The sequence below is a fragment of the Dermacentor variabilis genome, chromosome 1, assembly GCF_050947875.1.
Source record: "Dermacentor variabilis isolate Ectoservices chromosome 1, ASM5094787v1, whole genome shotgun sequence".
NCBI classification, from domain to species: domain Eukaryota; kingdom Metazoa; phylum Arthropoda; class Arachnida; order Ixodida; family Ixodidae; genus Dermacentor; species Dermacentor variabilis.
In genome coordinates this window covers 50,353,374-50,368,887 of record NC_134568.1, presented here as the reverse complement: position 1 = coordinate 50,368,887, position 15,514 = coordinate 50,353,374, and the positions used below count along the sequence as shown (strand labels likewise).

The following is a 15,514-nucleotide window of genomic DNA, read 5'->3' as shown; positions in this document are numbered from 1 at the left end:
CAGCGCCTTAAAATATGCGCAGTGTCACTATCACAGCGCCCCCCTGAGGACGAGTAAGTTTTGGTCTCGAAACCGAAACCCTGATGTAACACCATCCCCCTCTTTTTGAAAATAATTCGGGTTAAAAAGCAATGTCATGCATTATACAACAGTAATTGTCAGAAAGCGTATTAACAGGAGGCAGGGGAAGCATCATTGTGCATCCATTAATTATATACATTGGCATCCTTTCCCAACTCTCTCTTCCCTGAGGGTCAAAGAAGTAGCAAAATGAAGCACTCATTTTTTTTTTTTTTTTACAATTAAAAACTCGTAACAAAAATTAACATGAAACACAATGGACTGCACAGCAGCCAACAAAACACCTGAACACCTGTCCAGGTATGTCACAGAAGTGCAATAAAATATGAACACATGAAATGATCATGAAATAAAATCTTGTAGGTGGCACGGTTTCTGGCGCTGGCTTTTTGACTGCCGAGGCAATTGCGGTACATGAAGCTGCGTTTCGTCCATAGGTGCCAGTAATGGCTCTGAAGTTGCTTTTGAGCGTTTTGCTGCACAGCTAAGCACTCGCCCGGTGAAACTGGGGGCGGAGATGAAGACTTGACATTTGAGCTTCCAGCTGACTGAAGCGCCCATCAGACGACTCTGAAGGCAAAAAACAAGATCCAAAAGAAACTGAAGATTCACTGACGCACTGCTCAGGCGCAGCCGGGGGCGAAGACTTATGTCCTAGGAATTGCATGCAAGCACGAAAGCTCGGGAGACATAAGTGCTAGGTGTTTCAGAGAAAGCATGGGGGCCTGGGCACATTGAAGGTGCCTGCATTGAACCACTAGGTTCAGCTGTTTGCCTATCAGCTCAGGCGGAAGAACATGTTGGCTGGGCACTACTGCCAAACGTAGAACTGGTGCCTGAATAGAATCCTCAGATCCTATGAAACGCTCAGCAGTCGATGCTGTGAGTGGTGCAGTTTGACTGGGCACGTCAGTCAGCATAAGTGATGGCACTCGACTCTTTTGCCTTACAGCCGAACATGTAGTACTCATTCGAGCAACTTTACAAGCTGTACAAGAATGTACTTGCGAATGAGAACTGCACTGAAATGCGGAATTCACTGAAGGCATATCTTAAGTAACTTAATGTGACTGTTTTACAACAGAATTGGTAAGAGGGTTATATGCCTTAGTATGCGTTCCAACACTCAACTGTTCAAACACTGTACACTGGTTCACTCTCGCTGGTAGTGAGGTCTAACAGGCATTGGCTTGCGGTGCACTGTCAAAGTCCACTGCACCGTATAAGTTCAGTGAAGTCTGAAGATATTCCGTCCTGCGGAAACCAATGTCGAAGTCCGGTGGTGATGAGGCTTGGACACACGAGTTCAGTCTCGTGAAAGTTCACCGAAGCTGACTTGTCTTGAAACTTGACAGTTACGGAGAGAAATCCCAAATTCTTCACCACTTGCTCCAAGTAGTTCTCGATGGTTAAATGGGATTGAAGCAGGTAGATATGTGAAAGGTGCCTCTTGTAGTCCTGAAGATTCATCAGCGACACAACCGCTCCGGCGTCAACCATCAACTGTAGAGTCACATTGTTCACCTGTACGGGAACGCGCATAAGAGATGGGGTGCCGACGGCGTCTTCAATGTGTACAATGGTTCCTGTCTTTATAGCAGTATTCTCTTGCGTTTCCAGCTTGACTGGTCTCGATGTACTTTCCGATGAATGGCGCAGTTAGAAGAGATGTCCCTTCACACATGTCTGGCAGAATTTGTGGTGGGCAGGACAACTCGAAAATTCTCCCAATGATGCGGCGAGCCGCAGCGGGAACAGCTGCCGCACTAAGCCGACAGCGCGTAGGCAGAGGAGGCACCCAGTTGCCTCCTTCCCTGATGGGGAGGCAGCAGAGCGGAGAGGCAACCATTCTTTTGGCAGTAGTCAAAGATGCGTAGCCCGCATGGAAGGTCAATCCTTGTCGCCAATGTTCTGTCGGCGTGGCCGCCAAGAACGCCACACCGGGACAGCGGCATAAATAGAGACGCAGACACAGATGGGGACCGAGGCTGAGCGTGAGTTCATTGAAGCGCGGCACCTTAAATAGGCGTAGCGTCGCTATCACAGCACCCCCTGAGGACGAGTAAATTTCGGTCTCGAAACCAAAACCCCGATGTAACAATTTACACTCGAGCCTTGTTGTAACAAAGCTGAAGGGGCAGCAGAAATTACTTTGCTGTATCAATTACTTTGAACATGCAAGAAAGACTGCTTTGTGGCCCGTGGAATTGCTGCACAGCCATGTATGCGATAAAATTTCAATAAAAATCTCCAGAGTGTGCAACACACTTCTTGCACCTGACGCTACAGCTTTTATGATAGCTGCCTTCTTGTGCCGATGTGATAGTCTCGCTTCAGCTTTTTGCTTGGCTCATCATATTGTCGCGAAACTGGCGTAACGGCAACGCGGTTGAAGAGAACAGTTTGCATGCTGTGATGCGAACGAAGAAAAATGTCTCGTCATGGTTGAGCAGCACGTGGCACACAACACGGCGTGCCGCCTACACAGCCTATCCAGGCTGATGAGCTGCTCTCACGTGGCTCTGTTGTGTGAACAAGGACACTAGTGAACCATGCTGTGCCGACTAGTCTTGGCCGTCTCGTGGCCTCAGAAATTGCACCGGTTGCACCCGTGTTTTCGGCATGCTGCAGTGAGAGAAGTGCATGCACTGGTTTTTGGCACCACCACGCCCAGTAGCACTGGCCTTGCACAAGCAGTGGCTTACCATCACACTTATCTCTCTACTGCTGTATGTCACACTGTGCAGCTAGGCGTGGCCTCCGAGATCCTGCCAGTGTACACCTAGCTGTGGCCTGTGTGTTGCGGTGGCAGTGAGCCTTTACTTGTGTGCGGCTAAGGTGTACTATAAAAGAGTACCTGCGTGGAACAATGAGAAAGACCATTGTTTCCTTGAAGGTGCATTTATCACATTTATCTCTCTACTGCTGCACATCACTGTGCAGCTAGGCGTGGCCTCCGAGTTCCTGTCAGTGTACACCTAGCTGTGCCTGTGTGTTGCGGTAGCAGTGAGCAGGAAGAAAGGCAGTGAGCCTTTGCTTGTGTGCGGCTAAGGTGTACTAGAAAAGAGTACCTGTGCGCAACAGTGAGAAAGACCATTGTTTTTCGAAGGTACATTTGATGCAGGAATATTTGAACTACCACACCGAATGAGTGTTAAACTGCGGAAAGCAGTATGCTTGGTGCGCAACATTCGGATAGTTTTTAGAGCACAGTTATTTTACTTACTTATTTATTTACAAACTACTGCAGACCCAAGTAGGAGTGATATTACAAAAAGTAATCGTACATGCATTGAGAAGAAAACAAAATGCTGACATCTCTATTGCGAAATTAATCAAATCACTTGGGTCAGCGCTGTTTAATACCCCTGTCAAGCGGGCAAGTTAAGTGCACTTACGGCGAGTGCACTCGGTTTTTAAGTGCACTTTCCCAAATCTTAACGTCGTAGCGGAGTGTACTCTCAGATGAGCGCACTCAAGTCTGAGTACGTTCACGGAACGCACTTTGCTGGCTGAGTGCGTAGCTTCGCCGCCAACGGTTTGAAAGAGTGCCTAGCCTCGCCACCAACGCTTTCAACGACGCAAAATGTAATGCATAGAAAAAGGACACAAAAGTTCATTTCAGCTATTGAGCAGCTTTTAACAATATAATTTGTGTTTAGCGAGAAGCGAAACAGCACAATAAAGAAACGAATTTATCATGTACGCAACTAACGGCGCCAGAATGATGCGGCACTGCGGCGCCGCCATGTTCCTTCAGTTCATGTTTATTTTGGTGTGAAAGCGTGCTGGGGGGGGGGGGGGGGGGGACCACGCCGGTCGTGCTTTGAGCCGTGTGCGTGGCATTTTGCAGTGTAGCTAAATATTGAACTCGCCGTCTTTGCTCATATATACTCTCTGTTCTAGCAGGATCATGAGCAGGATCAACTGCTGCCTCGCCGCACGCCGCCATGTTGTTTTGAATTCGCTAGGCATTCGTCTTGGCCAGCATTGACTTGCAACACACTTATAATAAAAATATCTTCGCTTTTTGTTGAGACAAATAGGTGAAGTTTGTTTTTATATATAATTCTACTTAAAACAATCGCTTTTAGCAGCTTTCTCTTGTTAATTTACCTCTTTAAAAATGCACTCTTAGTCTGTCTTTTTTTTTTTTTAACTGCAAGTGCACTCTGTTTTCCCGTTAGGAAGCGCGTTGCCTAAAGTGTGACTCAAGGTCCTGAAGTGCACTCCCTGTAAGTGCACTTAACTTGCCCACTTGACAGGGGTATAAGAATGATACTGGTAGTGCGTTCCATTCTTCAATGGTATAGGGAAAAAGGAAAATTTGAGGGCATTGGTTTTTGTATGATAGGGAGTTAAGGATTCAGAGTGGTGATGTCTAGTTTGTCTTGTGGTTAATGGTCGAACATATGGAACAGGATGGATTGCGAGGTTATTTTTTAGTAGAAAAAGAAATTTAGCCCTTATAATTTTCCACCTAGTTGTAATGTCTCTATACCATGATCCTGCATGATAGTTGTTGCCGAGTCAGTTATGCGGTACTTCGAAGGAATAAACCTCACTGCTTTCCGCTGAATCATTTCCACTGCATTAATATTGTTTATTATCAGGATCCCAGATGGTGCATGTGTGTTCCATTTTTGGCCTAATGAGTGATTTGCATGCATGAAGTTTAGTTTCTGGGGGCGCTTAGTTCTTAGGCATTCCTGTGGCGAATGTTGACATCGGCATAACCGAGTGCATGAACACACCAGGAGATGAAAGCCAGGAGAGGGAAAGCGGATGAGGAGGGTATGGCAAAAGGGGAGAAGAGAAGCGTAGTGCGGTGACAATGGCTACGAGATGGCACCAGAGTAGCGCGTGTCATCTACGTTTGTCGGCGGGGGCTGCTGTGAATCGCGCCCACGTGTCACTTACGCGCTGGCTCTCGCGATATCCAGATTAGCGAGGCAGTCACGCCCCAGTTCGCTCTGTTGGCAACTTGCGGCATGAGACAGATTGTCTGTGCCAGCCAGTAGTCGTGAAATGAAAGCATGTATAGAGCTGGGCTCAAATTTTGTATTAGGGAGTATCGTAATCAGTGATGTTTTTTTTTGTGTCAGGTACTTGTCGTATCCATTAACAACACACTTTTACTTCTTTAAAACTTGGCTTAAAATACATAGATCTCTATGGGAATTTCAAGGAGAATATCATTTACTTAGCTATATCTGTTATATTGTTATATCCCGTTCAGTTATATTGTGGTTTGGGTCTGTTTTGTTCTTTTATGTTTGTGCAGATGTGGCAGATTGTTCATGAGTGACTTTGTGCTTGTTGCCAGGTGGAGCTTGAGTGCACACTGGAGCAAGAGCAGGAGGCACTGGTGAACCGCCTGTGGAAGCGAATGGACAAGCTGGAGGCAGAGAAGCGGCTGCTACAGGAACGGCTGGAGCAGCCCCCATCAGCACCGCCATCGCCTCGAGAGCCCGGGCGTGACACACCAGCTGCGCTGGGGGCCCACGTAGCACGGCTGCGTGGGGAGCTGGCACGCCTCCGTGCCCAGCTCCATGACACTCAGCAGGAGCACAATGAGAAGGTGGCCCAATTTGCTCAGGAGGAGCGCCAGATCCGTGAAGAGAATGTGCGCCTTCAGCGCAAGCTGCAGCTCGAGATGGACCGCCGCGAGTCCCTCTGCCGCCACCTTTCAGAGTCTGAATCGAGCCTGGAGATGGACGAGGAGAGGTGCTGACTTTTCTCACAATACTTATTGATGGCAGTATATAAGGCAAGACACAGGTCAACATTATGCATCAAAATATACAGTTAAGCCTCGATATAATGAAGCTGGTAAAATCAGCAGTTTGCTTCGTTATATTTCTTTGTATTGAAATTCTACCTTTTATGCAAATAAGTGCAGTCACCTATCAATGTTTCGTAAAAGGAAAGGGCCGCAAAATTTTGTGGATTATCGGGCAATCGAAAAAAGCAAATTTGAATGAGAAAAAGTAATTTTGTTAAGTTTGAAAGGCAGTGACAAAAGATAGTTTCATGCCGTGCAAACGATATCTTCAGATTGGTGGTACGAATTAAGCTAAGCCAGCCATGCTTGCACGTCTACTCCGCCCCCGCGGCTAATAGTGTTGCCCGCAGTGGGGCTATACCATCATGAAAAGCCCTCGCAGTGGGGAGCAAATGCTTCGTCTGGCTCTCGCTTGGCACGCCCGGAAAGGCACGTACACACGCCAAATTAAATTTAAAATGGCTTGCAGGCTGTGTATGCACTCAGCCACGCTGACAGCCATGAGCAGCCGAAAGCTTGGCCCCCCACCCCCTTACTTGCGGGGAAAGACCTGTGCTCATCAAGCCACCATCATCGGCTCAGCTTTCACTAGCACCCAAAGTATACAAAGCACGGGGCAGGGCAGGATCTTATCGCCCTTGGACTACAGAACTTGACACTGCTCTGCTTCTGTGGTCACTCTTGGTCGCGCAGCAAGCAATTTGAGAGGTGCAACCTCAAGCAGCTGCTTGTAATGCAATCATTTGACCATTTATGTCTGCCACGGAAGTTTTCATTGTCTCAGTATTCTTTTTCAGCAGCAGTGAAATTTGTTTATATTGAAATTGTGTATAAACACAATTACATTAAGGTTATACATGGTGTTTTGTGGACTAGTTATGGAAAGCTGAATACTTTGTTAAATTGAGAATTTCATTATACAGTCGAACCTCGATATATTGAACAGCGGGGTGATTTCGAAATAGTTCTATATATAATATCGCACTAAAAAATGCGTCAAAAACTTCTGCAGATCAATGAACCAAGAGCGTGATTGCAGATTGTTGTTCGTAGCGCGTGTTCGGTTGCGCCGCGCGCAATTAGCGTAGGCTGCGCCGACTTCTTCAGCTGTGAGCGTGCGGTCGATTGCGCCGCACGCAATTAGCCTAGGCCGTGCAGGCTTCGCCAGCCGCGTAAAGTCTCAGGCCAATAATGCGTGGTACAACTGAATGTCAGCTCCAAACGACGATCCCCAATCGCGCCTGAATCATGGCACAGTAAATACTCACGTGAAGCTTCACACTAAGTATTTATTTATTTGGCTGAAAGTACCGCAGCAGTGTAGCCTGCTTATCGGCAGCCATGTGCTTAAATTCAGAGCCCTCAACATAGTCTAAACAATCCACAAGCGATGGGCCAGTGCCTTCTATTGCACCTTAGTAGCAGCGTAGAAGGGCCAAAGCAGCGACAGACCCACTTGAAGTTGGGAGCGGGGCAACATCAGCGCTTGCAAGATAAACTTCAGCAGCATCTTCGTTCTGCCTCTACTTCTGCTGCAATCTCCACGGCCGTCAATCGAAGCATTTTGAAACTCTGTCATTAACAAAGTATTAAGTGGCGTCTGCCAAGACGTCTTTGAGTGAGCCCAGTGAGCATGCGCTGTCATGCGTCTTGGTGGATGCAAACCACCAGTCCTGGCGAGGTGCAGAGCGCGGCACCAAGGAGGAGTCAGTGCGGTAAATGCAATGCGTTATGATGCGTCGTTGACGGCGAACTAGCCAAACCGCCGCGTGCGTACGCTGCTACGTTCAAATGGCGCAATCGGTGTGTGCAGCTATAGTGTGCAGCAGTCTGTAATGCCCATCGCACCACTGCTGTCTTCGAGAGTGTTGCCGGAAAGCTCACCGCCTGTAAACAGAGTGAATTTGGTCTGGGGTGGTGGCATTCGATACATCCATTTTACGTCCGATCCCCTTCAAAATAAAAAATTACAAATGCATGAGACTTTCCAAGGGATATAGAAAGGGTTCGATATACGCAATAATTTGATATATCTATGTTTGATATATCGAAGTTTTTGACTGTACAAGTATTTAAGTTTGTATATAGAGGTTTAACTGTATGGTCTGCTGGTTGCTCATGGAAATGTGAGGTTCATTGTGCGACAATATCATGCACAGATACTGTATTTACTTGCATGATTGTTCTCGCGTAATGATTGCACCTCGAACTTGCCGCAGCAATATGTCGTGTGCCAAGTCAAGCTAATGATTGCACTTACCATCTGTCGAATGCTACATGAACTACTCTTCAAGACATACCAAGCGGTCTGCATGCACCAAACATTCTTAAGCAAATGCCCCATTTCATTCCTTTCATCTTCCGCACTTCCATGAAAAAAAAAAAAACTACAACCAAACTTGCCTTGGCTTTATTTGTAGGCTTTATAATGGTTGTGGTCAACAACAACAACAAAAAAAAACTCCTTTTGATTCCTCTCGTCTGCACTCGTGTGCACGCAACAAATTGCGAGCAGCAGCAATAGTAGCCACGTTTACATGGATACTATAGAAGTGTACCCTGTTCATACGTCGACGCTTGTAACATAGCTAAGATATTCACCCATCCTTAACGGAAACATGCTGTAATGTGATAGTCGTGAAGACAAATGCCGCAGTTTCCGCAGCGTGCCTGCCATGTGTTTCTATGTCACTGGCAGCTAAGCGCACCCATCTCTGTTTCTGTGCCCTCAAAGAGGTCATGGCTAAAGTCATTAGATAAATGTGGAATATAGTTGGCACTACTGGCTTTGAAAAGATAAACGATACATGTATGTTTTATAATGGCATGTAGAGCAGAATTAAACAAGACGCATGGCACTAGTGAATCCTTATACAGTACAGTTAAACAGAAAATAAGATAAGTGGCAAAAGTTAAAGGTGAAGCCCAACTGAAGTATCCAAGAAACTGCAATATGCAGAGGGGAAAAGAAAATTACTGGTTTAAGATTTCAAGCCACATGCTCTTTTCTATGGAGCGAAATAATGTCAATTAGCTGGAATATTTGCGTGAAACAGACGCCTTCCTTGAATGGCCACACAACTAGCATTCGAGAATATTATAGAAGAGTAGCTATACATTTGCTGGAATCGACATGGAACTCCATTGTTATGTGAAATACATGCTCCAAACCGTCGTGAATGCTGTGCCATGCATTTAGTGGACTGGGAGTGACACAACAATGAACCACTGGATTGCTATAGTATGCCTTCAATTGCGAGAACATTTGAAGTCTATGGCTTTGAGCGGCGTTGTGGCGTGTGCGATGTGGGGGAAGAGAGGGGAAGTGCTCTGCTCGGCATCACTGGGGACGCAGAAAAAACAGTTGACATTTGCTCTACCACAGCCGCACAGTCAGTGCTCGTGCACGGCCCATTCTAATACAATTTCTAAATTTTCGCACTACTCTTGTCAAACTCTCAAAAATGATTAATCGAACATGTCTAGTTAACTTAAATGAAAGGTGGGCATCGATGAAGATTAATTGTTTGTGGGATACTTTTAACCAACTCATTGATTACTCGTTCGTCGATATTACGAACCCTAGTGTGCAGCACACACAAACGCTCGCAGAGCATGTAGAGCATGAACAGGAGTGTCTAAGAGCTGCAAAACGATAATGTGAGGACGAGATGCAAAGCATGTACAAGCGCACCTCTCTCACTGAGAAGTCTCTCTTACCTACCAAAGTATCTTCATTGAAATCTCTTCTAAGCAATGCCCAAGAACTAATAACCACTGGTCTAAAAACAAGGACTTGGGGAAAGTAGAGAGCGGCAACATCCTGCTCGAGGATGCCAACACAGGTCTGCAAAAGGTGCTAAAGTGACGAGAAGAAATTTACAGTGCAATTGTAAGGCTGAAGTAGGCATTGCAGGACTGCGGAAGGAGGGCATGCAGTGTTGTTCGTGGAGTGATGTTGTCATCTTTTGTGGTACGAGGCAGTGAAGTGCAATACTTGTTTACCATTTTGAACGCACAGTGACCCGCCGTGGTTGCTCAGTGGCTATGGTGTTGGGCTGCTGAGCACAAGGCCGCGGGATCGAATCCCGGCCACGGCGGCCGCATTTCGATGGGGGCGAAATGCGAAAACACCCGTGTACTTAGATTTAGGTGCACGTTAAAGAACCCCAGGTGGTCGAAATTTCCGGAGTCCTCCACTATGGCGTGCCTCATAATCAGAAAGTGGTTTTGGCACATAAAACCCCATAATCTATCTAATCTTGAACACACAGTGTACAGTGATGTCCTATAGCATTTCTGCGAGCTTAAGCCTAGCACACCAGAGTTTCTTATGTAATACAATGGTCCGAGGCAATTGAGCTTCTTTTTGTAACATGTTGTCAAGTTCAACCTTTTAAGATATGATACATGCTCCTCTACTCTAATGGAAAATAAGGTCTGATGTGCCCCTTCTGTCTCTTCTGAAACGGTATTTTAGCTGCTCCCAGCCTGCTCCAAAACTGCAATTTACCTGCACCCAGGAGTGCTCCAAGACACACTGTATCAGTTCCACCCCTGAATAAGTTTTTTTTTTCTTTCTTTTTTTTAAAGCAGTGATGGCAATGGACATGAGGTGTAAATAAATTTTTATTCTATGAACATTAAACTTTGCTTTCATATATTTTTTTTTATTGCCAAAATAGGAGACCTGCTGCATGTTTCTTGTTAAAAAATTCGGTGCACGTTAGAGTTCTACATTGTTTACGAGTTCTGTCATTTTTGTCAGTTTTCTGCTATGTATTCATTGTCATAAAGGAAGCACCTGCTTTGTAGGCAATGGTAGTAGAACTGCTCATTTAATGTTCCAGATCTTTATGTATGCAAGTCTTGCTTTACATGCCTTTAACTAATTCTTTCTTTTTTTTTTTAGGCACTTCAATGAAATGTCCGCACACGCTATGCGGCCTAGGACTGTGTCAAGCCCAATACCTTACAATCCATCGCCGAACTCTTCAAGGCCTCTTAGTCCAGGTGCCATCTCCTTCTTTTCCCCCTCTCCTTGTGTACTCTGCATAATGTAATCTGCATCATTGCATAGCAGTTCTTAAATGAGTAGTTGCAGTATTCTGCAACTAATATAAATGCAATCAGTGTACTGCAGCTGCAGCTGATGCAGTAATTTTTCAAGTTTTCTTCTGTTGTACAATCACTTTGACTGCCTCCACAAGAACAACTCATGCAGAAGCAGCAAGCAATTACTGCTGGGCAATATGCTGGTCTTGCGGCATTTTGACACGTGTGCAGGGCACGTTCACTTTATGCATTTGGCACACTCAGAAGCGTGCAACTGCACTCAGCGGCATCTTTTTTTGGTAATGCTGCAATAACTACGGAGCTGAAGCACTACCTTCTCTCTCTAGGCAATTTAAACATAGTTGAACCTTAGTACAATCAAGATCATCAAAATTGGTACTCTGCTTTACTACATAAACATTTTGTTATGCTCAAATACTCAAAATGTGGGCCTAAATACACTTGCCGCTCATTACAGTACACCGGTAATAATCAAGCGGAAAAAATTCCCTCGGGAATTGCCTACGACGACTATCCAAGTGTGTGAATAGCCGAAACATGCCATGTATGAGACACTGCAGCCAGGTTCCTGTCTCGCATTTCCATTATCACACGCTGCACGTTCGGCGGCGACACAACGTCTGCGCACGCCCAGTGGCACATACACTGTGGCACATGACCATTGGCCACAGGGGCACACACCCAAGTTTGTGTCAAAGAGGTTTATTGAAGAGTAGCACATACCCACGTGAATGACCCACATTTTTAGATTGCACTACCTTTGGGATCGGCCCACATTGTTAGGCAACTATTTGTGATATCGGCCCATATTTTTGGTGGGATAGGTGTATAGCTAGATAGCCAGGAAGAAAACTGGTCTGAATATGCCAAGAATGGTATTTGTACTAAAGGTCTGTTGTGTAAGAAGTGCATCTCATACAAAATTAGGGCCACAGCAGGTTGTGAAATGGCAGTACTTTGCATATGCAGTCAAACCCCTCAATAACGAAAGCCCTCAAAAACGAAATTCTCGCAGCAATGAAATAATCTGGCACCCCTGGCGAGCCGCCATTGAGCTAAATGCATTTTGTCCCTCTCAACAGCGAGGAACTCTCATAAAGCAGTCCCACATTAACGAAGGTTTGAGGTAGCGACCTGCAACTTTTTTTCAGTTCATGAACCAGTTGGCAACTCAGAAACGCCAAAACTGCTGCAGCACACTCATCTGACGTTTCCCCCAACAAACAATGGTGCGCAGGGCGCCGCCATTGCTGTTTACATTCGATCGGTTGAATAGTTATGATAGCAACACAATTTTTTGTTGTTGTTGTCCGCTAGAAATGGCGGTTTGCTAGTCCATTTGTTTGCAACTATGCTGCCATGTGACATTTCACATGACTTCATTGCCAACAGCAACGACATGACGACGAGTCTCTTTCTCCGTGTTATCTCACTTATCTCTCCACCCACTGTGTTTGGTCTGTCGGGAAGATGCTGCAGCCTGTTAAAAACCACAAGTTTATGACTGTTGAACAGAAGTCTACAATCATCGCCGAAGCTGCGAAAGGCAGGAACAAGTCTGATACTGTGGAAGAGTACAATATCCCGTCCAGTTCACTTTCTACAATTCTGAAAGCCAAAGAAAACATGGCGGCACTGAAAAACGGAGCGCGCGCACAGCACAGCACGATGGCAACGCCAGTCTGTGAAGATGTGGACAAAGCCGTATTTCACTAGTTCCTCGACAAAAGAGCGAACAAGATGCCTTTGTCTGGACGCCTTCTGCAACAGAAGGCTATTGACTTCACATGCATTCTGGGTCACGGTAACTTTAAGGTGAGCACCGGCTGGCTAAGCCGATTCAAGGCACGGGGCACTGTATCATCGCCAAGGTGCTGTCTGGGGAATCGACGAGTGTCGGCGCCGAAGGCACATCATCCTGGATGTAGGAAAGTTACGAAAATATACTTCAAGAATATGAGCCCTCCGAAATTTATAATGCGGATGAGAGTGGGGGTTTTTTTATGAGATGTTGCCGGCGAAAACACTCGACCTCAGGGGAGAAAAATGTCATGGTGGCAAGCGGAGCAAAGAGCGGGTCACCATCTTTTTGTGCTCTAACATGGACGCCTCCTACAAGCGTTCCCTCCTCGTAATTGGCCAAAGCAAGAAGCCACAGTGTTTTAAAGGGAACCGAAGGCTGCCGGTTGAGTACACTGCCAACCACAAAGCGTGGATGATGCGCGCGATATTCACTAGCTGGCTGGAAGCCTTTAATGCGGACATGTGGAAGCAAGGCAGATCCATCTGCCCTTTTTTTTTTTTTTTTAAGACAATTGCAATGCCCACCACGTTGTTCTGACGTTGTCAGACATTCTGACAAACGTCCACTTAATTTTTTTCTCTCCCAACTGTGCATTGGTGATTTAACCTTTGGACCAAGGGATCATTAGGAGTGTTAAGGCTGCTTACCGTGGAAGGCTCATCCAGTGGATGTTGCTAAATATGGAAACGAAGCTGCCAACGGAAGCTAATCTCTTCATGGCTCAGGAAATGCTCGCCGCTGCCTGGGCGGCTACTTCGGCCGCCGTTATCCAGAACTGTTTCTCACAGAGGCCCCCAAATCCTATGCTGACATTACCAACTTTTACTAGGAGACGAGACGTGTGTACCCGCCTCCCGACTTCGACCGAGCGCAAGCCACCATGCTTCGCAGACTGCAGACCAATTCCATTTTCAGTCATTCTAGGCTTTATTTAATCACTGGCGGGGATTACACGGGGATCGGTGAGGATCGCACTCGCGTAATGATCGCACCCCTGAATTTTGTTGTCAAAATTAGATTTTTAAAATTTTTCGTTTAATGATCGCACCCCGAACTTGCCGCAGCGATATTCCGTGTGCCAAGTCTAGCTAATAATGATCGCGCTTACCATTTGTCGAATGCTACGTGAACGACTCTTCAAGACAAACCAAGCGGTCTGCATGCACCAAACATTCTTAAGCATATGCCCCATTTCATTCCCTTCATCATTTTTCCGCACTTCCATGACAAAAAAAAAAAGCTACAACCAAGCTTGCCTTTATTATGTGTAGGCTTTATAATGGTTGTGGTCAACAACGACAACAAAGGCATCTTTCGATTCTTTTCTGCACTCGTAGGCACGCAACAAATCGCAAGCGGCAACAATAGTAGCCACATTTACACTGATACGTTAGAAGTGTACCCTGTTCATATGCTGATGCTTGTAACACAGCTAAGATATTCGCCCACCCTTAGTGGAAACGTGCCATATTAGGATAGTAGTGAAGACAAATGCCGCAGTTTCCGCAGCATGCCTGCTATGTGTTTCTATTTCAAGCTAAGCGCGCCCATCTGTTTCTGTCTCCTCAAAGTGGACATGGCTACATTATTGCTGCAGATATTAACGATATCATTGATTACTGATACGGAAGAAACTGTTTCAATGCACGTAATGTACTCACGAGAAGAAGAAAAGACGCGTTCGTTGCGTTTGGCTTGCTCCGCCGGCCGCCATTTTTGTTTTGGTGTCTCGCACTACACATAGCGGCAGCCGCCTGTCTGTTGACCTGTTGTCATCCCGCAGCAAACGCGGGATGAAAAATTCTTTTTCTTGCGAGAAATTTAACCCGCGTAATGATCGCACCCCTGAATTTGCATGAATATTTTGACAAAAAAGTGTGATCATTATGCGAGTAAATACGGTAATGAGGCGAATAATTCCAGCTAGGCATGTACAGTTACAACTTCTTATTCTTCACTTCTTCAAGAAACACTCCACTCCCAGTTCTTGATTGTCATGAAGGTAGCTTTGTGGTTGTAGAAATAGATGGATATATGCTAGACTTGCTGCACCAATGCCTGGTTCGGCATAGCACACCTCTGGATCCTGGCGACGACAGCGCTGGGCCTCTGCCCGGGCAGCTTGTTTAGCAGCAGCGGCAGACGAAGGACTTCCACTGGTTGCCTCACTAATGGCTTAGAAAGAACTGACTGAGAATAAACTACTTATATAGGCAGACGGATTATATTGTTACGTCTAGCTGAAGCCCAATACTATATACAATTTATTTACAGGGAAGGTAAAGGAAGGCCAAAATGGTGATGCTATATCAAGCGGGCACACATCGTCGTCTTCCTCCTCAGTGCAGCCACACTGTGGCGGCTGTTCCGTAGCATCACCCCTGGCAGTAGAAACACCGTCCCGGTGCTTAATCTACACATCCGCGGCGAAAGGTACGTGGTATGGCTTTAGTCTCGCCACGTGAACGATGTCACTTCCAGCCGACGATGATGCTGAGAGGTCGGCGGGGATGACTTCATACGTGACATCGGTCACTTGTCGCACCACACGGTATGGGCATGTGTAGCACGACAGCAACTTTTCGGAAAGGCCCACACGTCGAATGGGTGACCAGAGAAGCACCAGAGAACCTGGAGTAAAGTGCACGTCGCAATGGTGGCAATCATAGAGGCGTCTCTGATGCTTCTGTGAGGCCTCGAGGCGGATGCTGGCGCACGTGGTCGGCGTGTGTGATCGCGTCGCGGGCGTATTCAGTCGCTGAACGTGT

General features: G+C 46.3%; 1 protein-coding gene across 1 annotated transcript in view; it reads left to right on the top strand.

Annotated features, from left to right (window-relative positions):
* Positions 1–15,514, top strand: part of LOC142577643 (coiled-coil domain-containing protein 6-like) — a 55,777-nt gene that overhangs the window by 26,589 nt on the left and 13,674 nt on the right. Inside the window, exons 4-5 of the mRNA XM_075687123.1 lie at positions 5,408–5,808; positions 10,779–10,879. Coding sequence (XP_075543238.1) covers positions 5,408–5,808; positions 10,779–10,879 — 502 coding nt within the window. The remainder of the gene's footprint in view (positions 1–5,407; positions 5,809–10,778; positions 10,880–15,514) is intronic.